The 23,086-nt window shown below is 54.7% G+C and overlaps 2 protein-coding genes across 2 annotated transcripts in view; one reads left to right on the top strand and one right to left on the bottom strand.

Moving 5' to 3' along the window:
• The window catches only part of CNNM1 (cyclin and CBS domain divalent metal cation transport mediator 1), a 48,869-nt gene extending 43,688 nt beyond the window's left edge, over window positions 1-5,181 (top strand). Inside the window, exons 9-13 of the mRNA XM_045024619.1 lie at window positions 2,271-2,454; window positions 2,624-2,737; window positions 2,910-3,026; window positions 3,624-3,751; window positions 4,464-5,181. Of these exons, the coding sequence (XP_044880554.1) occupies window positions 2,271-2,454; window positions 2,624-2,737; window positions 2,910-3,026; window positions 3,624-3,703 (495 nt within the window). The 3' untranslated portion in view covers window positions 3,704-3,751; window positions 4,464-5,181. The remainder of the gene's footprint in view (window positions 1-2,270; window positions 2,455-2,623; window positions 2,738-2,909; window positions 3,027-3,623; window positions 3,752-4,463) is intronic.
• A 3,179-nt stretch (window positions 5,182-8,360) lies between these two features.
• On the bottom strand, window positions 8,361-15,608 carry GOT1 (glutamic-oxaloacetic transaminase 1). Its single transcript, XM_045025302.1, has 9 exons — window positions 15,411-15,608; window positions 12,617-12,798; window positions 11,639-11,762; window positions 11,272-11,384; window positions 10,920-11,024; window positions 10,033-10,183; window positions 9,736-9,901; window positions 9,484-9,626; window positions 8,361-9,027 (listed from the first exon to the last, which is right to left on the bottom strand). Exons 1-9 carry the CDS (start codon window positions 15,529-15,531, stop codon window positions 8,888-8,890), a joined length of 1,245 nt encoding a protein of 414 aa, XP_044881237.1. The 5' UTR covers window positions 15,532-15,608; the 3' UTR covers window positions 8,361-8,887.
• Window positions 15,609-23,086: the final 7,478 nt, after the last annotated feature.

The raw sequence follows: 23,086 nt of genomic DNA on the forward strand, positions 1-23,086 counted from the left end.
GCCCTGCCAACTTGAATGCATCTAGCTTACCAAAATATTTTTTAGCCTGTTTTTTCCTTATTTTGGCTTGTGTTCCTTCCCCCTTGTTAGTATTAATTGTGTTCAGCATCTGGACACCATTAACCTTTTTAGTGAAAACTGAATCAAAATAGGCATTTAACACCTCAGCCTCCTTGATGTCATCTGTTAATAGCTCTCCTTCCCCGTTAAGCAGCGGACCCACACTTTCCTTCATCTTTCTCTTGCTCCTAACGTATTTAAGGAACCTCTTCTTATTGCCTTTTATGTCCGTTGCTAGGTGCAACTCATTCTGTGCCTTGGCCTTTCTGATTCTGTTCCTACAGGCTTGTACAATTCTTTTCTACTGGCCCTTAGCAATTCATCAATGTTTCCACTTTTTGTAGGATTCCTTTTTTATTTTCAGATCATTAAATAACTCCTGACAGAGCCATATTGGCCTCTTACTATTCTTTCCGTCTTTCCTTTGCATTGGGATAGTTTGCAGTTGTGCCTTTAATATTGTCTCCTTGAGAAACTGCCAGCTCTCCCGAATTCCTTTATTCCTTAGAATTTCTTCCCACGAGACCTAACCTACCAGTTCTCTGAGTTTGTTAAAATCTGCTTTTTTTGAAGTCCATTGTCCTTATTCTGCTGCTTTCACTCCTTCCTTTCCTTAGAATCATGAACTCTCTCATCTCGTGACACTTTCCCCCAAATCGCCTTCCACCTTCGGATTCACAGCCAATTCCATCCTGTTGATCAGAATCAAGTCTAAAATGGCTGCCCACTTAGCTACTTCCTCCACCTGCTGGAACAAGACGCTGTCCTCAACACATTCCAAGAACTTACTGTACATTTTGTGTTTTGCCAAATGACTTTTCCAACAGATGTCTGGGAAGTTAGAGTCCCCCATTACTACCATGTTGTGTGTTTTTGATCTCTCTATTATTGTAGAAATGCTTCATTCACCTCCTTTTCCTGATTTGGTGGTCTATAGCAGACCCCTACCATGACATCACCTCTATTTTCCCCTCTTTTATCTTTACCCACAAATTTTCAACTGGTCTGACACTCCCCTCCTTCTGGACCTCAGAACAAGTGTATATATTCTTGATGTACAATGCAACACCTCCTCCTTTTTTCCCCGACTGAGACTTTTTGAACAAGCTGAACCCTGCTATAGCAATATTCCAGTCGGCAGATTTATCCCACCAAGTCTCTGTGATGCCAATTAAGTCATAATTAAGCTTATGTACTAATACTTCCAGTTCTTCCTGTTTATTCCCCATACTCCTTAAATTTGTGTATAGACAGCTAAGATATTGAGCAAATTCCCCCCCCCGGCACAATTTCACTCTTGTTCCTCCTATGACCCTATTGTAACGGTCCATGTCCCCCCATGCCAATCTAGCTCTGTGTTCAGGTTGCCTTTTTAAATACAATTTTCTACTTGTCACATAACTCTAAAAATGTTGTGTACAAGCACCCTGCAATAACCACACTAACCAGTGGGTTCTTGGCTTTTGGCAGAGACCACCCACGTCCCCTTTCAGTGAAATATTGGGAGGTTGGTCGAACACAGGAATAATACACCTGCCTGGGCATGTCTGTGTCACAACCTTCCCTCCCCCCGCCGAACAAACAGCAAGTGATGGAAAGGAACAGAAGCAGGGCGCTGGTGGAAGTCCAGCTGGCCCATCAGGTGCAACGGGGCCTTTCCACCACCCTCTCTCGGCTGTGACATGAGCTGGCTGCTATTGCTGCCCCAGGGTGCTGGGCCCAGCTCGACAGCTTTCCAGAGATGGCTCGTGCTGAGTTTGGCAATGCAAGCTGCGAGTTGTCTCCATCAGCCACCCATACACAGGCCCCTCCCTCTGCAAGCTCTGCCTTGCACACCCAGTGCCTTTATGCAGTAAGTAGCCGGGTGGGGGGCAGCTGCTCCCCCAGGTGGAGGGGCCAGGGCATCGTGTGGACTAGAGCTATTTGCTGATCAGGGTGAACTCCCCCTGGTGCAGGGATGAGCCGTAAGGCCTAGGCATCACTGAAGTAGGACATCAGGGGGCATGGCTGGATGCTGTTCCCACACAGAGGTGAACATCACCCCCAGGCAGGCAGTGTTGCTCCTCCAAGGACTTGGAACCAGGCAGCTGGCCATGCCCCTGGAAGCTCAGCTCACTCCCCGCTGCCCTACTGGGCAGCCCCCGGGAGAGCAGGGCAGCCCTACGGCCCTGACCTCACCCAGCTGAGCTTGCTTGTCTGTCCTTTGCCAGATCACCCGGCAGCAGTACCAGAACGCACTGGCAGCCAGCCGCATGGACAGCTCACCCCAGTCCCCCGACATGGAGGCGTTCAATGATGGCAACTCCACCAAGGCCCCGACGGCCCGGGGGACCCCACAGACCCCGAAGGAGGACCCCACCCCTACCCTCCTGAACGAGAGGAACAGCATCGTTTGTAAGTCACCCCATGGCCGCCTGACGGCCACTCCCCACAAGCCTCCGACACTTCCTGGCACCCACCAGCTGCACACACACATCCCTTCACGCTCGGGGCCTGGCCCGTGGCAATGCTCACACTGACACACTCCCCCTCCCTGCGCTGGGGATGGGGGTGTCTCCCACAGGGGGCCGGTCGGACGGGCTCCGCAGCCCCTGCGACTCCACGTTCCTTCACGTGGAGGGAATCCCCTTCATCAGGGAGGAGCTGGCAGACAATGAGGAGAACAGCAAGCGGCAGGGTAAGTCCCCAGGGTGGGATCCGGCCCATGGGACGGATGTGGTCCCACTAGCGTATTGGAAGGGGTGGCCGCACTGTGGGGGGGAAATTGGAGGACACAGCCACCAGGCACCCAAGATGCTCTGGAGAGCTCTGCCCAGAGATAGCCCTGCTCTTACCTTCCTCCTTTGCAGCCAGCGAATGCTGTGACATCGCCCTGGAGCCGGAGAGCCCGAACAGAGAGACAGCGAGCGGCACGTCCCCAAGCGGCACCGCGGAGACCCTGGGCAAGCAGCTGCTGAGGACACTGAGTGAGTGAAGCACCCAGCCAGCCCCATAGGAGGGGCAGAGGGGTAGAACATGGGAGCACAGACAGGCACACAGCCCCCAGTGGTGTGGGGGGGGGGGCGCATACGGTGCAGGGCAGGACAGCTGGGGCCCAAAACAGTAGTGGAGCTGCAGCTACCAGCTCTGCACCCAACAACTAACATGGAGGGAAAGCCTGGGGCCCGAATGGGGAGATGGGAAGGGAAAGGAGCCTCCTCTACTACTGCCCCCCTTCACCCATGCTCAGCTCTGCCAGCCCAGCCCCTGGGGTCCCTACCTTCCCGTTACGCTGCTTGTTGCTGGGCCTGGACAAGCTGGGGCCCATGGAGCAGCTGCAGGGAGCCCAGCTGTCCATGGATGCACCTTCCCTGGTGGCAGCAGGCGGTACTGCACCCTGCAATAGCACCCACCCCCACCGTAGCATGACTGAAGGCTGGGGTGCATGTCTGCGGGGCCTGGCTCCACTAGCTCCTAGGAGCCAGCAGCCTCCAGGTGCTATGAGGGGCCTGGGCTGTCCCCTCCCCCTAATGCAGCACCCCCAGGGTGGGATAAACAGGGCACTGATCCCAGGCTGTTTGCAGGTGGGCAGAAGAGGAGGCAATCCCCAGATGGCGAGACGCCGCCGGAGGAGAATTCCAACCGAGCGCCGTTAATCACCTGAGCGGCAGCGTGGCTGGAGCGCGGCGCTGGAGTCCCATGTGGCCTGGAGGTGTGAACATACCCCTCAGTACTGCTGCTGGAAAGAGACACTGCCCCCACCCCCCATGGCCTGCCACAGGCACTGGGGGGACACCCTTGCTCTGCCCTGAGCGCACACTGCAGGGCCTGGAAAGCTGGTCAGGAGCTGCCATCAACCCTCTCGGACCCCGCCCCCCACTACAGGGCTGGGGCTTTCTGCCCTCCTGCACTGAGCAGGCAAAGGCCTGGCTGTTGGCTGCAGTAAGCCCTGTCTGTCCCTTGCCTGAGCCTGGCAGGGCTGTAGCTTGTCTGTCCAGGAGCTGGGTGTTGTCTCCAAAGCAGCACGGGAGACTGGCCAGTGCACTGAACCTGGCAGGGCTGTTCAGGCCAGAGGTTCCATGGGGTAGGGGTTGGCGGGGGGTAGAGAGGCTGTAGTAGTTCCCCCCCCTCCCCACCAGGGACACGTCCATAATGTTTTCAAAACCAGTTTCTGCCCCTCTGGAAAGCTGCTCTCAGCCAGGCTGCTCAATGGAATGAGCAGGTGTAACCTGTGTGGGCTCCTGTCAAGTCCTTGTTTAGGGAGTCCTCAAGCTGCTGAATGCAGGCCCTGAGCCCAGCCCTGAGACTTAACACCCTGCAGCCTGGCTCAGGGGAGAGGGGGGCACCGGGGGCTGGGAGGCCCGGAGGGCTCTGGAGAGCAGGAAAGGGGAACCATGAGCATTAAACAGCTGCTTTTCTTTCAGGTCTGCAGCATGAGAGCCTCCTGCAGCGCCTCGTGTGCGACAGCAGCAGGTCTGCACGCCGCTGCCTGCCCTCCCTCCAGGACGTGTGTCGAGCCCCAGGCGAGAACGGCAAGGCCCCTGGGTGGGACTGAAGCAGAGGCAGCAGCCCTGGACTTGCCAGGAAGTCAGGGCACGTGGCCGGCTGCTGCCCTGCTGCCAGGCATTCCGTCTCAAAGAGGAGAAAGACAGAAGTGGCAGTGCCTGCGGCGTGGTTCCCCTGCGGCAAGAAGCAGGGAGAGGCGGACCCAGCTCAGGCTGCCCAGAACATCCTTTAATACTTTACAGCAGCTCCCAGCCCCTTTTGAATCAGGGCCCCATAGCACTGGGCGCTGCAGCCATAACGAGATAGGCTCCTGCCCCAAGGAGCGCCAGGCTCTGGGCAGTGCCCATCCCCTCCCACCACCTAGTTTGTGCAGTGACAGTCAAAACCTGCCCTCGCACTCCAGTCTGTCCCTGGGGAGCAGTGAACTGCCCCTCCTGCAGGCACTGCCCAGTGCTGAGTGTATCCGCCCCCCTCAGCTGGGGAAAGGGAAGGTCAGAACTGCGCTTCAACCACCATGACCCTGCGACAGGCCTCAGCTCAGAGCCACGTGTTGGCATCAGAATGTTCAAGAGAGTTTTAAATCGCTGCTCTGGCGGCTGAATGCAATGTAGATCCTTGACATTAAAACCATCCCTCCTGAGCAGCTCCACCTCTGTCTGGTCCTCTAGCACAGGAGAAGATGCTGTTTAAAGGCCTGAACTGTGCCAGGTTCTCTTCCCCACAGAGATGGGGGGTGGGGAGGGGGCACGCATCACTGCTGCATGGTGCAGCTGCTCCATTCCCCCCACAGCTCCCCGGTACAGTTACCAGCAGGAAGGGGAAAGCAACCTCTGCCTGCAGCCTGCAGCAGAACAAGCTGCATCCTAATCCCCTCTCCCCAAAACAGCCCCCTTAGCGCCAAGCCTGCTAGCTTCAGAGCTGCTGCCAGCCTGGGGGGGCAGATTCCCCCTTCCCCAGGAGACAGGTGCACGGGCACATTGCCCAGCAAGCAGCCTGACCTCACATTCAGCCTCAGGTTCCCCTTTCTAAGTGCCAGCCCCTTGCACCACACCCACTGCCACCTTGCCCTCACGCCTACTAGCTGTTGTAGCACCTTGGCACCCTCCTGCAGAGCTCACCAGCATTTCATACCCCCCGCCCCCGGACTGCCGTGATGGAGGCAACTAATGCTGCCTGCACTCAGGGGAAGGCTGTATTAAAAGCTTTTCTCTCTGCAAGGGGGGAGGCAGCCCTGGAGGAGGGGGACTTACCCAGGGCCACACCCAGGCAAGTAGAGAGCAGAATGCTGGAGGTCCAGCCCTGAGCTCTAAGCACTAGACACACGTCCTCCCCACGCTCAGCAAGACCATCACCTGATTGACACACAGGAGAGGGAGTCAGGCTGCCTGGGTTCTGCTACCGCCTCCCTGGGGGGCCATTTAAAGCACTGAGGCAGAGCATGGCCCAGCATAAGCTGGAGAAAGCCCTTTTCTCAGGGGGGCTTTGCAGGACTAAACGTTAACGGAGTGTAGCGAGAGCGTGGTGTTGATGGGATATTAAATGTCAACTAGCCATCTCTAAAGCACCGTGTAGAGCTGGAGAAGTAGCTACTCCATCCTCTTAATGTCACACTGAGAACTGGGTGAAGAACCAATTTGCCAGGGCTGTGGCCAGGGCTGTCACTGATTAATTTCATGGCTGTCACAGACATGAGAGAAGCAAAATGTGATGGGGCTAGAAGGCAAAGGGAAGCAGTATGAGGAAGGGAGAGAAAGACACTTGCATGGCAGTAGGGGCTGTACCTATAGGAGGCATCTTCCTGGTCTTCTTCCTCCATTGCTCCCACGGCTGGAGCTATAGCCGAGATAAGGCCCAGGCACCCTCCAGGGGAAACACACAGGGTTGCAGGAAGTTCCAGGCCCCCCTTCAGTCTCACTGAAATCTCCAAGATGAGCCACATTTGGCCCAAATCAGTGCAGCAGTTTGAGTTCTGAATGGAGCCGGGGGGAGATTCTATTGCTCTGGCTCAGCACAGTTTTGGGGTGAGGAAAAGGAGGAGTCACACATAGGACAGGAGCCTCCAAGGAAAGGCCCCTCCACACACACATCCTGTGGCCCAACCACGAGCTATGATACAGGAAAAGGTGCATTTCGCACTGCGCTCAACAGCACTTCCCCTTGCCCAGATGGGGAAGAGGTACAGAGAGGTTAAGTGACTTGCCAAGGGTCACAGCACGGCTGTCCAATTCCTACTCCTGTGCTTCAGCAACTACAGCTGGACAGTGCATCCCTCTGACCCCGCTTGAACACCTCCCCACCCCCCACTCATGCCCTTTCTAGCACTAGTGTGTACATGGTGCTGTGAAGCAGCGCAACACTTACAAATGCCACTCTACAAAGTGTCAAGTATCAGAGTGGAGCCGTGTTACTCTGGATCTGTAAAAGCAGCAAAGAGTCCTGTGGCACCTTATAGACTAACAGAAGTTTTGGAGCATGAGCTTTCATAGGTGAATGTCATGCATCCGACGAAGTGGGTATTCACCCACGAAAGCTCATGCTCCAAAACGTCTGTTAGTCTATAAGGTGCCACAGGACTCTCTGCTACTCTACAAAGTGAGCTTAACCCAGGAGTGACTGAACTTCAGACCTGACCTTCTGCTGCAATGGAGGGAACTTTCCTCAGCCCTGGGAAAGAGCACATGGGTCACACTGCTCTGAACAAAGATCTGTTCAAAAAGGGGCTATATCCACATTTCCTAAACTGGTCCACAGAGCCCTAGCTGGCCATGTGCAGAGAAATGGTTGCTGGATGGTCCTAGCTCTCCTTCTCTCCTACTGCTTCTACAGGAATCTTGGTTCTCCATAGCATAGTGTCCAGATGCCTATAATGGGGAGGATGCAGCTCATGGGCCTAAAGCAGCAACTCATAGAATCATAGAATCTCAGGGTTGGAAGGGACCTCAGGAGGTATCTAGTCCAACCCCCTGCTCAAAGCAGGACCAAACCCAACTAAATCATCCCAGCCAGGGCTTTGTCAAGCCGGGCCTTAAAAACCTCTAAGGAAGGAGATTCCACCATCTCCCTAGGTAACCCATTCCAGTGCTTCACCACCCTCCTAGTGAAAAAGTTTTTCCTAATGTCCAACCTCACCCTCTGCAACTTGAGACCATTACTCCTTGTTCTGTCATCTTCTACCACTGAGAACTGCTGCATGAGAAGAAACAGGATCGACTCAGAGGAATGGAACCACCCATGGGACAGGGGCTATGATCTAGAGAAGAAGTCCCCTGTGGAGGAGATGATCAGATGTCTGGTCAACATCTCACCAAGTGGGAAACATGCATATACACAGGCCGAGCAAAGCCAGGCAAAGAAACAGAAGCAATACATGGGGAGCGAATTGATTAGTTATTCAAGGACACACTTTGGATTCATCAGAACTTTCCTAGCAGCATTTTGCCCCGTGAGTAGCTGTAGTTTCCAGGGGGATGCAATGGTAAATGGAAAGGGAAAGTAGCCATGAGATGCCATCAAAGAATGAACCTCTGGGCAAGTCTCTTCTTTAAAATAAGATGAAGCCTTGGATCGTAGGGCTTTTATTGTGGACCTGGGAGGGAGGGCTGCTATTGCTTAGAGGGGGGGATGGGCAGAGGAGCCACCCCCCCCAGCAGTTCAGCACTCCAAGGCTGGAGCCTATTGCAATAGTTAGAGTTTGGCCACGCAAGGTCATGTCCCATCTTCCCTCTGCCACCAGCATGTCAATGCCAGTTTAGGCAGTTACACAGCAATGCAGACACAGATCACAGGCAGCAGGACAAACACCCAGCAGGGCATCCTTCGGAGATGGAGGTTTATTTTCTTTCAGCAACACAAAGCAGCAGCGACACAAAGAAACAATCACGCTTTGCTCATGTGAGGCGAAAGCCAACAATAGGCTCACTCCCTGAAATTTTACAGTGCCTCCAACCCACAGACAAGACACGGGGGCCCATGAATTTGGGCACCTATCCCACAATGCACTGCACCTGTACAGAAGTTGACTGGGCAAACCATTTTGGTTATACTGGGTCTATTTGGTTGCATGGAAATAGGCAGCTTTGAGATGTATGGGTCCCAGCGCATATGGCTGCTGTCAGCCAAATGAGACAAGATGGCTTACTTTCCCACCAGCCCCAGGAGGGCACTGGCCTGTAGTATAAGTGGGCTTTCAGAGATGCAGGCAGACTGATATCCCTGATATAGCCACTGTTCCCCATCCTTATTAAACCCTCACAGGTGTGATGGAGGTGAGTTATGAGCAGGGAAACAGACTACACACTACTGCTTTGGTGGGTTCAGATGGGAGTTCAGTGGTCTGTGTTCTTCACTGGAACTTGGTGACCGCTTCGTGGATGGAGCTGGCCACGTAGTCCAGGTTCTTGGTGGTCAGGCCACACATGTTGATGCGTCCACTGGCCATCAGGTAGATGTGCTTCTCCTTGATCATGTACTCCACTTGCTTAGCTGGAGAAACATTCAAGAGAGAAGTCAGGTCAGCCATGTGGGAGACCTGGAAATCCCAGAATGCAGGTCAGTGCTGCATCTCATCGGCTTTCAGAATGGAGAGAAGGGGTTCAGGACCTGGCCAGTGAAATAACGCACAGAGCTATTCCAAACCCAGCCTCTCCAAGCAGAAGACGAGTAGAGAGAACAGCAGGAGCACTGGCTGTGGGTGAGCACTAAGCTACTCCAGTCCTGGCCAGACCCAGCAGGAGGTGCTGTAGAGAGCAGGCCAGGAGTGCTGACTGCTCTCCATCCAGACTTTCCTACTACCCATCAGAGGCCCAAGACTGCACCCTAGAAAGACACTGGAGAAGTTCTTCAGGCATCCAGCTTGGGTTCCTGCAGCCCAACCCCACTCAGTTCCAGGCCCCTGAGCTTACCTCCTGCTGCAACAGCATCTGGTTCATTGATACTTACGGTTCAGCCCTGTGAAACTGAACATGCCAATCTGCTCAGTGATGTGATTCCAGGTGCCTGGGGTCCCTAGAGCCTCGAGCCGGGCCCTGAGCTCCGACCGCATTAGCAAGACCCGATCTGCCATTGTCTTCACATTGTCCTTCCTGTGCAGGGGAGAGAGGGAGCCAGTAGTGGAATTTAGCCAGGTCTATCCATGCCCTGGTATGACAGCTCCTCCCTTCAACACCCCATTTTGGCACCGGCACCACTTACCACTCAGCGAAGAGCTGCGGGCAGGTGAGGGTGGTAGCCACGATACGTGCTCCTTGTGAGGGAGGGTTGGACCAGATGGTGCGGACAATCTTCTCCATCTGGGAAAGGACACGCTGCACGTTGTCAGCGTCCTTCCCCACCACACTCAGGTTCCCCACTCGCTCATCTGGACACAGACATGGAGACATGAGCCACTACACCCAGCCCCTGTGCCCCACATCCCGGCAGGCTTCACCCACCACCCCCAGGGAGGCTGGCCCAATCTGCAGGGTTAGCTGCTGCCAGAGGGATACGCACTGTAGAGCCCAAAGTTCTTGGAGAAGGACTGAGCACAGAAGAGTTCGAAGCCCTCAGAGACAAAGTACCGCACGGCCCAGGCATCTCTGTCCAGACAGCCGGAGGCAAAGCCCTGATAGGCTGAGTCAAAGAATGGGAACAGGAACCGGCGCTGCAGACAGGAAGATAATTAGAGGGGAGACCCCGCCCTACCCCTAAGAACCCCTTGTCCCCATTTCTGCCCCCTCCCCTCACCCAAGCAGGGTAGGCTGATCTTGCTGGGAAGTCCTTTAAGTGTCAGTGTGAATCTGGGGCAGGGTGGGAACCCCTTCAAGCCTGACTGGAGCACTGCCATTAGGACTTGAATGAAGGGGGAGACTTTGAGACAAGCTGGGGAGTGTGTCAAATCACAGCCCAGCGGATGGGAGAGGAAGGTCACTACAAGGAAACAGCAGCAGCTGCCTCCCAAACCACCGGGGAGAAGGACAGAAGTGTCCCTTTTACCTGGCTAGTGTGTTCTTTGGGGGACAGAGGAGGGGATGAGACTTATTTCACATCCTGTTACTGGGCACCCAGGAGAGAGGGAAGTCTTTCCAGATGCATATGTACCAGCCAGAGCCTGAGATTAAATGCAAGTTAGCAGCACAAGCAGAACTGGGGCAATTTAAACATCCTGTGGTGTCCAAGAGCAGATTTCTGCTGGTCCCAGCCCCTCCTCATTCTTACCTAAGGCTCCAACAACTCACCAGGGAGGGGCCCTTTCTCCCACTCCTCACCGAACTTTGCCCACCCCTACCTCTTCCCCAAATAGAGTCTAGAGTCCTGTTTGTGCTCTGGTTGGCTCGAGGGCTTCCTGCTCCCTGGCCACACTACAGCCCTCTCCCCACCAGTCCACTCTCCGCGGATACCTTCATGACAGCAGCAATCTGTTTCCACTGCTCCAGGGTGGGGTCTGTGCCAGTTGGGTTGTGCGCACAGGCATGCAGAACAAAGATGGAGAACTCGGGTGCACTCTGAGGAAAGAGCAGTTCTCAGTCACATGCACACACAGCAGAGGGCCCACATCCAGTCAGCCACCAGCTGCCTTGGCCACTCTGCTGGACTCTATCACACAGATCTGGCTTCAGTCCTGCTCCAGTTACCCTTAGGCAAGAAACTGGCAGGCTCCTGCACAGAAGGGCCTGGCTGATCTGAAACTAGGGCAGCTGGTGCCTTTGGATGCAGCTCAGGAGATCGCCTCTCCAAGGCACTCTTACCCACCTCCATGTCCTCCAGGAGCCCCTCCAGGTCCAGCCCCCTCTTAGCAGCATCCCAGTAGCGATAGGCCCGGATGTCCTTAAAGCCAGCATTCACAAACACAGCGTTATGGTTCTCTGAGGAGAGAGGAGACCAGTCCATCTGTACTGGAGAGCTGCCTGAGCCAGTCAGTTCCTCCAGTCCTGACTTAAGTTGCCTCCCACCACACCGCCCACGGAGGGGGAGAACCTGTCCCTTGTTCGTATGAGACACCTTTCCCCCTCCCATCAGCCCCCCACAGCGTGAAGAGTCTGGCCGGACTGCTCCCACCTTACCCACTTGTCCTGCAGGCTCCAGTGAGCAGTAAGCGTGAACACGCTGCAGCACTCACCCCAGGAAGGAGAAGAGATGTAGATAGGAGTTGCTGTGTTGTTGGTTCCATTGTACCAGCGCCGCAGGAACTCTGCTCCGATGCGCAGAGCGCCAGTCCCGCCCAAGCACTGAACGCCTCCTACCTGAAAGGCAGAGCAGGGTCACCAAGAGCCTGCCACCAACAGATGGCATCAGTGCAGAGACCATGTGGAAACATCAGAAAGGGACAGAGTGAGATGAGCCTCGCTGGCCTCCAGTTATTAAAGGGATCAACCCCCCCAGACCAGGAAATCAGCACCCCTCATCCAATCTGAGGCAGATCCCTTTAATTGCCACAGCCCAGGACAGCGCCTCCTAGGCCAGGCTTCCTGACATCAAAGCAGCAGCTCCTCTGCAATACTGGGGCAGGCTCTGCTCCTCAGTGACTGCTAACTTATAAAGCCCCATACCATGGTATCAGAGCACCTGTTTCCAGGCCAACCAGGACTTTCATACCGCAGCCACGTAGGTCAGCACTGACCATGGGATGCACTAACACACCTAAATAACCCCACATCATCTACCCTCAGCTCCCATCCTGCTGTCACTCCTCCTTAAACAGCTTCTCTCACATTTCTCACACCCCCTTTGGGCCTTGGCAGGTTTCCAGCTGTTTCTGTCAGACCCGCTGGCCCTTCCCATCAGAGTCCAAGGGCAGATGCCTGGCCAGTTCTGGAATGGTTCAACATCAGGTGGCAGAACCCAGATCTTCTGCCTTCCCCCAGGGGGAGGTTTCCTGTCGGTTTCTTGTATTCAGCGTCTAGATGGGAGCCCAAACCCTACATGTGCAGAGAGCTCTGAGCACGCCAACAGCTCCATGCAGCCAGAATGCCGACTTGAAACTGAGCTCAGTGCCAGACCAGTCAGGGCAAACTCTGCAATCCTGGCAGGATCTCTCCCATCCTCCAGAGACCCCATTCACCAGTATGTCTCAGAGTCACTTCCCTCCAGAGCTTACACGATTCTCCTTGATAGCACGACTGTCCTCTCCAAGCGCGATCCTTGAAGCGTTGGCCCGGAACTCAGGCAGGCCGAGGATCGGCAGGTATTCATGGTTCAAGCTGGCATCATTAGCGATCTTCTGCTCAACTTTCTTCACTACGGGCAGGACCCAGGGCTGCCCCTCATCTGTGCGATAGGCTGCAAGAGAGAAAAGGAGAGTCTTACGCTCCACAAGCCAAGGGAACACTCAGCCAGAAAAACTTACCCACAGTTATTAGACTAGATCTCATTCCCATTCTCGCAATTGCTGTTCAGATCCAGAGGTTGAGGCCACGGGGAGGGCAGGATGGGAGGGGAACGATACATTTTCTTATGACCTGGGATATATCCTTTACAGACTGTCTCCGGAATCCATAGGCCATAGCACCCCTTCCCCCCACCACAGTTTCCCATGAAAACATTTCATGAGTAAAGAAGATAAATTAGGAAGTGATTAGATGGATTCTGTTAACCTTCCAAACACTAAGGGACAGTACAAGCTGCACTACACTAGCAATGCTGCTTCTGGACAGACTCCACACGCAAAAGCACCTGACCTATAGTGATCCAAGTAGTGCCACCTTCATACCATCCAGTGCACTCACTAGCATGCACATGCTGTGGATTAGGCTCATAAGCTCTGTGGAGCAGGGATGAGTCTTCCTGTCCATTCCCAACAGCACTGAGCATGCTTGATGGAACCTGGTAAATACATTTCACAGGGAAGAGGGAGTGACTGTAACTGAAGTAACATTTCCTCAGCACCTTTCAGGACAAAATGCTTTCTAAACCAGTCCACGTGTGCAGGGAAATGCAGCCACCTCTGCATGCAAGTCAGAAGCAAGATGGGAAAACGGCACACAACATGCTGCAGACTAGCTGAGATGAAGAAATGCTGGGGCAAACCCTAGGTCTTACGAAAAGGGCCATGGGTTATTTAGCATCTGTCTAACCCTAAAGGTCTACCCACAACATACTGCATGGAACTCCAGTTATCTACCTTGGGAGGGAGGGCAGAGCGAACTGTGCCAGCAGGGAATTTTGGGGTCTCAAGCCTGAATCTTCGAATCAATTCCCCTCCACTGGGCACTGCCAGGAACAGGCATCTGGGATCCACTCTAATTATGGAGTCTGGGCCATTTCTGTGCCATTTTACAGCCTACAGACACCGGGAGGGGGTTCCTATATTGTTCCCTAAATGGAACGGAATCAGAATGACAAAGACTGAATTTGGACAGACATTAGGATACAGACTTCTGCCTCTCTGGCACTGGAATCAAGGCAACTAGGGGCGTTAGAGACTGAAAATAGTTGCCCTCAACAGCTGTCCATTCACCATGACGTGAGATGAATTACTAGTTCTCCCCCAGACAGGAGTCACCACTGGCACCAATCTGCTCTCTCGATACCACGCTCAGAGAGTAGACCTCACTGAACGAGCTGTGAAGACTGAAGTCTATTCTGCCCTCGGTGGCAGTACCCCAGGGTCAGGCGTATTACCTGGGGCAGGACTGAGTAGGGGAAGCCTACTTGGGAGGGCACAGCACTGACTAGAGGAGTTCAGTCTCCAGAGCCATGGAGCTGGCACCCCTACAAAGGCAGATCATACGCTAACCCAGTGGTAAGCAACCTATGGCACATGTGCCGAAGGCAGCATGCGAGCTGATTTTCAGTGGCACTCACACTGCCCAGGTCCTGGCCACCAATCCGGGGGGGGCTCTGCATTTTAATTTAATTTTAAATGAAGCCTCTTAAACATTTAAAAAACCTTATTTACTTTACATACAACAATAGTTTAGTTATATATTATAGGCTTATAGAAAGAGACCTTCTAAAAACATTAAAATGTATGACTGGCACACGAAACCTTAAATTAGAGTGAATAAATGAAGATTCGGCACAGCACTTCTGAAAGGTTGCCGACCCCTGCGATAACCCTTCACACATCTCTAGGACCTTCTGTCTCAGCACCTCACTGTGCTGAACACTAACAGACTCAGCCTGGACCCTGCCTCCTGTGCAGAGGACAAAGATCACACCTCCCCTCCCACCCAGCTTTGCTTTGCACAAGGAGACAACCCATCCAAGGTCACACAGTGCAGGGGTAGTGCTGAAATGGAGCCAGCGCACCAGGCCTCCACCCCCCAGGCCTCCTCCCCTAAGGGCCTGGGTGCCAGCATCCTGGCTCAGCTTAGCACATGGAAAGGTCCAGGGGGCAGAGCATGGGGCCCAGCAGGGCTGGAGGCCAAATGGGAAGTGAGCACTGAGCATGCTAGTGTTCAGGTGACCCATTGTGGAGAACAGGAAGCAACTCAGGAAGGGGCCAGTCACCCATTTTCTAGAACCATCACAATCCCCTGGCTGACCTAAGGCCCCCCCATTGCACCCACATCAGCCCAGGTCACGCCTTGCCCGGGATCAGACACAGGGGCCACTGGGAGCCCACTAGACTGACCCATTCACCACCCCCTGGCTCCCAATCACCACCCCGCCCCCACCCAGCCCCATTCACCACCACCCCACCCATCCCCAGCTTCCCAATCATCACCACCCCCCCATTCACCATCCCCCCCCGCCCAGCCCCACTCACCACCCCTCCTCATTCACCCCTCCCCCGCCCAGCCACACCACCCTCACCCCCCCACTCACCACCATCCCATTCAGCCCCCCTCCCACTCCCCCATTCACCCCCCCTCACCACCCCCACTCCCCCATTCACTCACCACCCTCGGCTTCCCATTCACCCCGGCCCCGGCCCCGGCCCGACTCACCGCCCACCCCCAGGTTGACTTTCCGCGGGTCCCGGTCCTCCCGGAAGTCGGCCGTGAGCTGGAACACGGCGACGGGCGGGGCCCGCGGCACGGAGGCGAAGAGGGAGCCGGCGGCGGCCATGGCTCCGCGCTGCTGCGGGGCCGCGCGACCGAGACGGCGGCTCAGAGGAGACTCTCACCTTCACCGGCAGCCGGGGGGGGTGGGACCGGGCGCAGCCAATCACAGTTCGCCAAAGGCGAGGGCGAGCGGGAACAGCCAATCAGATCTCCTCGGGGCGGGGAGGAGCCGGGATAGCCAATCAGATAGGCTCAGGCTGGCTTTCCCAATTACAAAGCGCGAGAGATGGGCGGGGTCTGCATAGCCTATCACAGTGCGGCAGGGGCGGGGTGACTCCACAATACCCAATCACATGGTGTGAAGCGCACGCAGTTGCGTGGCAGCTGACGTCCCCGTTGCCCAGTGGTGGCCAGGGAGAGCCACAGAGGCTGCACTGATTGGAGGAGAGGGCGGGACTTCAAGTGGGCGCCTCTGAGCGTGGTAAGGCTGGATGGGGGCGGGGCCACGTGCGGGCTGGAGTCGCGCCAGGGGCTGGGGGGGTCACCCGCGATCCGCGTGGCCAGGAGGGGCGGGCCGGGTCCTGCTCGGGCCCCGGCTGGGGTTCGGGGGGGGCGGCTCGGGCTCTGCTGGGGGGCCTGGCTCGGGCCCTGGCTGGGGTTCGGGGGGGCGGGGCAGGCTCGGCCCTGCCGGGGGGGGGGGCGGGCTCGGGCTCTGGCTGGGGTTCGGGGGTTCGGTGGGGCAGGCTCGGGCCCTGGCTGGGGTTCGGTGGGGCAGGCTCGGGCCCTGCCGGGGGGGGGGCAGGCTCGGGCCCTGGCTGGGGTTCGGTGGGGCAGGCTCGGGCCCTGCCGGGGGGGGGGCTGGCTCAGGCTCTGGCTCTGGCTGAGGTTCGGGGGGGCGGGGCAGGCTCGGCCCTGCCGGGGGGGGGGGCTGGCTCAGGCTCTGGCTGGGGCGCGGCCCTGCCGGGGGGGGGGGCTGGCTCAGGCTGGGGTTCGGGGGGGCGGGGCAGGCTCGGGCCCTGCCGGGGGCGGGGCTGGCTCAGGCTCTGGCTGCGGTTCGGGGGGGGGGGGGGCGGGGCAGGCGGGGGCTCTGCGTGGGGCGGGCTAGCTCGGGCTCTGGCTGGGATTCGGGGGGGCAGGCTCGGGCTCTGCCGGGGGGCGGGCTGGCTCAGGCTCTGGCTGGCTCGGGCCCCGGATGGGGTTCGGGGGGGGCTGGCTCTGGCTGGGGTTCGGGGGGGGCTGGCTCTTGCTGGGGTTGGGGGGGGCAGGGTTGGCTCAGGTCCTGTGGGGGGGCTGGCTTGGGCTCCAGCTGGGGTTTGGGCAGGCGCCTGGCTCTGGCTGGGGTGCTAAGGGGGGACCTGCAGGGGGCTGGCTGGGGTTCTGGAGGAGGGCTGGGCCCCGGGGGGCAGGACCTAGGGAAGTGAGCTTGGTAGGGCCACAGGGTGGCTGACACCGGGGCGGGGGCTGGCTGATCATTTGTTTTTCCTAGGCTGGGCAGAGTGCAGGTCTGCTGTTTATCCTGCGGATGGAGAACAGCCATGTTTGGTTTCATGCACTTTTTCCTATTTTTAATGGCTGTTTGCACAATTGCAGGAAACCCCGGGCGGTGTCGGACAATCATTTTTAATGACAGTCTCTAACATGTTCTCAAGACCCGTTTTTCTTACTTTGCCGAGCTGTAACTCTCCATTATTATTGATGGAAACGGTTTTCATTGGTTTGGGGCTGTGTGATCAGTTTGATGTTCACTGACATTTACTGGTTAAAAAACTAGCCCTGTTATTATGGTCCCCACACTAGACCCCGTACCAGAGAAAGCCCCTAACCCAAAGACCTCACAATCCAAATAACAAGCTCAGAAGACTAGAGAAGCCGAGAGGCTCAGAGGAATGTGGTAACTTTCAGATGCCCTGATCGTCGGAGCTCTGGGCACTTGGGACCCCTGCAACGAGCGCATGCTGTGGACCTGCGTGATCAGTCGACGCTACACATGGGTCATGCGGCACCTCGTGGTCTCAGACACCATCTGATGGTCCAGGGACATCTGCATCGAACACAGCATGAGCCACTGACAGTACCAGGAGGCATGAGCCGGAGTGACATCGTGCATCAACTACAAGAAAGGGATCGAGAAACTTTCTGTTGGACCATATGAACTGGAATCATAAACTCACTGAATGTTAAATCTCACCAAATGAGGGTCAATCCAGCCTCATCATCGTATCCGCTCATTATACTCCACATCTGAACATAGCCATTATACGAACAACATACCCTCATATCTCAGTGTCTGTACTTTGACCCGTTAACCTTTTATCCCCAATTGGGGATATTGCAGATTATGTATTCCTTACGCCATCCAATCTTAAACCGAACTTCACACCCCTTGATAATCTGCATGTTATTCCCTGATAACCAGACACTTCTACGCTTAAACTCTGTACCGTTCACTTTTTTTAACATCTTAAATAAAATTTTCCCTCTTCTTTCTGTTCTCAGCCATCCACGCACCCACCTCGTGAAATGTAAGGGTGCAGGAGGACCCACATGGGTTATTCATATTTGTGGCCTTGGCAGGCAAAATGATACTAATGGTCGGAGGGGAGGGTACTGGTATTTCAGGACAGAGAAGTCATACTGTGGGGTGAGAGGTGGAAGAAGGGATCAAAGGAGGTGGTGAGTGTGACAAAGTGGGACTGTTCTTAATGTTTCCTCTGAATAGTATAGGGGTACCTCAGTTTCCCCTATGCATTTCTTAAGTCTCTAGGTGGTAGGATAAAGGCCAGTGTGCATAAATGGTCGATGCTCTCTCCTGGCAACTAATGGCCGGGGCCCTTCCCCCCTGCAAGGAGATAGCTAAAGGTGTGGGAGAACAAAGAAATCAGGTGACCTGGCCCGGGAGAAAGACAAAGCCCAGAGAGGAGGGGCTGGAGGGGAGTCAGTTTGGAGCTGGCTGGGGATGAGGAGTGAGTGCAGATGTGGGGGTCTGGCTCACTGCCCCCCAGAATGGACCCGGCCGAGGGGTCCCGTTCTCTATACCTACAAGTTCTGTTTTAGACCATGTTCCTGTTATTGAATAAACCTCTGTGTTACTGGCTGGCTGAGAGTCACGTCTGACTGTGAAGTGGGGGTGCAGGACCCTGTGGCTTCCCCAGGACCCCGCCTGGGCGGACTCGCTGGGGGAAGCGCACGGAGGGGCAGAGGATGCTGAATGCTCCAAGGTCAGACCCAGGAAGGTGGAAGCTGAGGAAGCTTCTTGCCCTGGAGACAGTCTGCTCACAGAGAGGAGACTTCACCAGAGTCCTGCCTGGCTTCGTAGGGAGCAGTTCCAGAGCATCGCCCGGGGACTGCGTGACAGTGAGAGTGGCATAGCTACCAGCCTGCAGGGGATGGGGAGGTGACAATAAGAAATACCTGAGAAGTAGATGGGGACAGAGGTTTTGTGCTGAGACAATTTTCCATTTGAGATGGGGAGAGGGAAAAGCCATGGAGATCTCTTGGTAACAAACACAGAACTTGATCCTACAATCAGCTCTGCACAGCCAGCCTCCAGTGCAAGAGTGGGACTCAGTCCATGATGCCGAGCTGATATTAGGCGAGATGAAGCGTTTGTTCTACTCTTCTGCAATGAACCCAGTTGGCCTCTGGGTGCCGCTGTTGAGCCATGTTAGCTTTATACTTTTTATACCAGGTGGTTCTTCTGAGCCTCATGGTGCAGGTGAGCCTGGAGCCCTGCTGAGGATTGAACTAAGCAAAGGTGACTGGGTACTAAGATGAGTTCCGGCTGGGTGAGAACACATCAAGCTGGGGCACTGCTGGATGAGGTGAGGCAGTTACCGCCCCAGACTCCTTCACCAGGTCTGTGCCCCAAGGGAGAGGCACTCTGCTGACCTGTCATGTTTTTTAAGTTTATATATATATATTTTGAAGTTCTGGGGTTGGGGGCCTTTCAGCTCCAGGGCACTGGTTCAAAACTAGCTCAGCTGGTGACTGAAAGTCATTAACATCTGTTGGCTCTTTAATGGCCCATGCAGAATGAGGTGGGGATCTCAGCCTAGTTCAGCTGATATCCCTTGGCTGCCTCAGCAAAGGGGTTGAGGAGCAAACCAGCTCTAGAGGCTGTATTCTCCCTCGCCCTCTGGTCATGGCCAAGGCCTGCTGGTGGTCTGGTAGGAAGGCAGCAGGCGTTGGTGCTGCAAGTGTCGTGCCTGCCCTGAAGACGAATAGACCTGGGTTGTCAGTCTCTCTTCTGCCACAAGCACCAAATTTGCTTTAAAAAACCAAAACATGTATGAAAAGACAAGACAAAACCTGAACAAGTTTGGGAGGAAGCTCCAGGGCACATGTGAAAATAGGTCATTTGAATGGAACATCTCTTTCTGCCTCTGCTATGGGATCACTTGTGTGTGTCATGGTTGTGTTTATCTCCAAGGCACCGTATGGCTGGTCATTAAGGGCTCCCTGGGTGGGCTCAGAGGGCAAGAAATAAGGGAAAGTGTTCAGCTCCTTACGTTTATATGTCCCCTCCTCTGGGCCTGCTGGAAGGTGTTTTGAGTTCTGCATCCCTTTGCCTTTGGTTGCAGTGATCTCTGGAAAGTGAGACTCTCATTCATCTTGTTCTTACTCTAACTGCACTGGGGTGAGGTTACATAGATTCAGTCAGAATTATTAGGCATGAGGGCCAGTTCCTGCTAGAAGCAGCATGCAAACTAAACCAGGAGGGAAGAAGACACTGTTTCCCCATCTGTCTAGTCCTGGGGGTCTCTCAGGGCATGTTCCAGGGAAGAACTTTCTTGATGGTTTGGTGGAGATCCGAGCAGGAAGGATGTGAACCAGGCCACATTCATCAGGAGAGAATCTCAGTTCAAATGCTATAAAGTCTTGAGCCTTCAGGACCCAACCATGCAGTGTCAAAAGTGTGAACAAATCCAGTATTGAGACTGCATTGAAGATCCAAATCTGCTCTTCAGGGCAGGGACTGTTCGTGCAGGACCCAGCCCAGGGGGTCTCGCTCTTGACTGGGGCCTCTGGGTGCTACTGAACAATAATAGTCTTCCTGTATCTGTGACTGACAGTCAGGAGTCTGGGTGCTAGAATCACTGACAGCTCCTGCGCATGGAAGTCAGGAGACAGCTGCCCTCGAGAACTTACAGCAGCACAGCTGCATAAGCGTTCGAGTGTAGCCACTCTAAGCCGATGGGAGACAGCTCTCCCTCTGGCTTAACTACTCCAGCCCCTGCAAGCAGCAGTAGCTCTGTCAGCGGGAGAAACTCTCCTGCCAGCATAGCATAGTCCACACCAGCACTTATGTTGGTGTAACTTATGGTTAATTTAGGAGTGGCAGCAGATACTGGTGACTGTCAGTGGCTTATGGGAGACACTCCTCTCAGTGTCACAGCCAGAGGGATGTGGTGAGAACGTACAATTGAAGGAACTCAACCTTCTAACTATCCCCAACAGGGAAAAGAGGGAGCAGCCCCTACAGCCTTTTATTCATGTTCATTCAGGTGAGGGATTCCCCTCCTTTCCCTTTGACGAGCCTCCACCACTGGATCCTGACACTGACCACTCTGAGATAAAATAACAGTGTCAACCTCCTCTTCCCCCCACCCCCTGGTCCATGTAGCAGAAATCGGACTCTGCTGGGAAAGGACAGAATATCCTGACTGTGCTGGGAAAGGACAGAGCTGTTCTGTAATTCACAGAATGGGGTGTTAAATGGGATCACACTGGTGAGGCCTGTTGTGCCCCCAAAAATCCCCTTTATCTTACATAAATATTGCTCTGTTGTGGCTGTTTTTGGCCATGTGTTTTGGTGTCAGAGTGGGGGCCTGTAGCAGCCTATGGAGGAACCCGGAGGACGGTAGTGAAGGAATGGGACATTCTTATACTGCCAGCTCTTCAAGGCAGGGACTCTTCCTTCCACTGTGTTTGTGCTGCACCTATGTTATGGGGCCTTGGTTCTAGTGGGGCCTCAGCCTAGCTGTGGCACAAATAATGCCTGTAATTAACCATGACTAATCTGCAATGTTGAGCAGGAGGTGGAGCTGAGCCCCAGTGCGGTCTAACTGGACTCTCGGGAATTATTCCCACTGGATTGTACTGGGCGGAGCTCAATTTGGCAAGCGAGGGACAGACACTGTCTTGAGGGGCGATAACGGAATCATACACATCAGAGATGGAAAAACAATGGCTTCCCCGGCAGGATCATTCCCTACCCTGTATTGCCGAAGGTCTTCTTCTGTCTAATGCGGGGGAGGGGGGTTGCCGCAGCCCATGCCTGTGGACCTGCAGCTCAGAAGAGGTTTCCTTTTCATAGACTCATAGAATATCAGGGTTGGAAGGGACCTCAGGAGGTATCTAGTCCAACCCCCTGCTCAAAGCAGGACCAACCCCAACTAAGTCATCCCAGCCAGGGCTTTGTCAAGCTGGGCCTGAAAAACCTCTAAGGATGGAGATTCCACCACCTCCCTAGGTAACCCATTCCAGTGCTTCACCACCCGCCTAGTGAAATAGTGTTTCCTAATATCCAACCTAGACCTCCCCCTCTGCAACTTGAGACCATTGCTCCTTGTTCTGGCATCTGCCACCACTGAGAACAGTCTAGATCCATCCTCTCTGGAACCTCCTTTCAGGTAGTTGAAAGCAGCTATCAAATCCCCCCTCATGCTCAGCTTCATCCCATCCTTCGTAGCTGCTCCTCCTTGCTCCCGTTACTGGAGAAGAAGCAGGATGAGAGGCACTAAATGCTCCATCAGCTAGGGCAGAACTACGTGGAAGGACCTGTCTTCCTGTCTCATGAAGCTTTTGCAGAATGGGAAGTTTGATAGGTCTCCAGCTGAGAAAGTAACACCTGTGACAGTCACAGAACCATGGGAATGTAGGGCTCAAAGGGACCTTGAGAGGGCATCTAGTCTGCCCCCCTACACACACCCATACAGAGGCAGGACCTTTCAAAAGGAAACAAAGGACCTTATGAATAACAGACCCATCAGCGTGACCCAAGAGATGCATAACACAACTGGTTACCACACTATGCTACCACACAGCTGTGGAGTGTGTCATTTTGAAAGCACACAGAATCCATGACTGATCTCAGCACCACAATTACCCGAGAGCTTTTTACCAGATTGAAAGATCTTCACCTTGCTGAAAAGAGAAGCCACATTAGAAACCCTGGAGCAGAGCAACAATCTATGAGACTCCCGAGCCCTACCTGCAGAAACTGCAGAGTGGCGTTTACGTTTGGCCAGGAGAGCGGACCATGAGTGAGAGGCAGGATTATCCTACCACATGCCAGCTTGTTGCAATTCATGCCCTCTCCCCTGGAGAAAATATGAATGGGATGAAAAGGGGCAGCAAGGCAATAGCATTAGGCCTAATCCCCAAATCTTCACATGATTTTACCCCGTCCCTAACTCAGCCAAAGCTTCCACTGAAGCCTGAGAAAGGACATAGTGAAAATTGAGTAAGGTCTTCAGGGTTGGGCTTAATAATATGTAGTTCTTAGTCCCCACACAGAGCCTTTCATCTTCATAGTGCCGTACAGGCATTAGTTAATACATGTGATGAACAGCACCTGAGCCCTCTTACATTTGAGCAATGGTCAGAGTGTTGAAAAA

The sequence above is a fragment of the Mauremys mutica genome, chromosome 7 (assembly GCF_020497125.1).
Source record: "Mauremys mutica isolate MM-2020 ecotype Southern chromosome 7, ASM2049712v1, whole genome shotgun sequence".
NCBI lineage: Eukaryota > Metazoa > Chordata > Testudines > Geoemydidae > Mauremys > Mauremys mutica.

Coding starts and splice junctions, on each gene's coding strand:
- GOT1 (XM_045025302.1), bottom strand. CDS start 15,531: ATGGCCGCCGCCGGCTCCCTCTTCGCCTCCGTGCCGCGGGCCCCGCCC. Junction 9,902..10,032: donor CAAGAACTTTGGGCTCTACA/GTGCGTATCCCT, acceptor GTCTGTGTCCAG/ATGAGCGAGTGGGGAACCTG. Junction 9,627..9,735: donor CCGCAGCTCTTCGCTGAGTG/GTAAGTGGTGCC, acceptor TCCCCTGCACAG/GAAGGACAATGTGAAGACAA.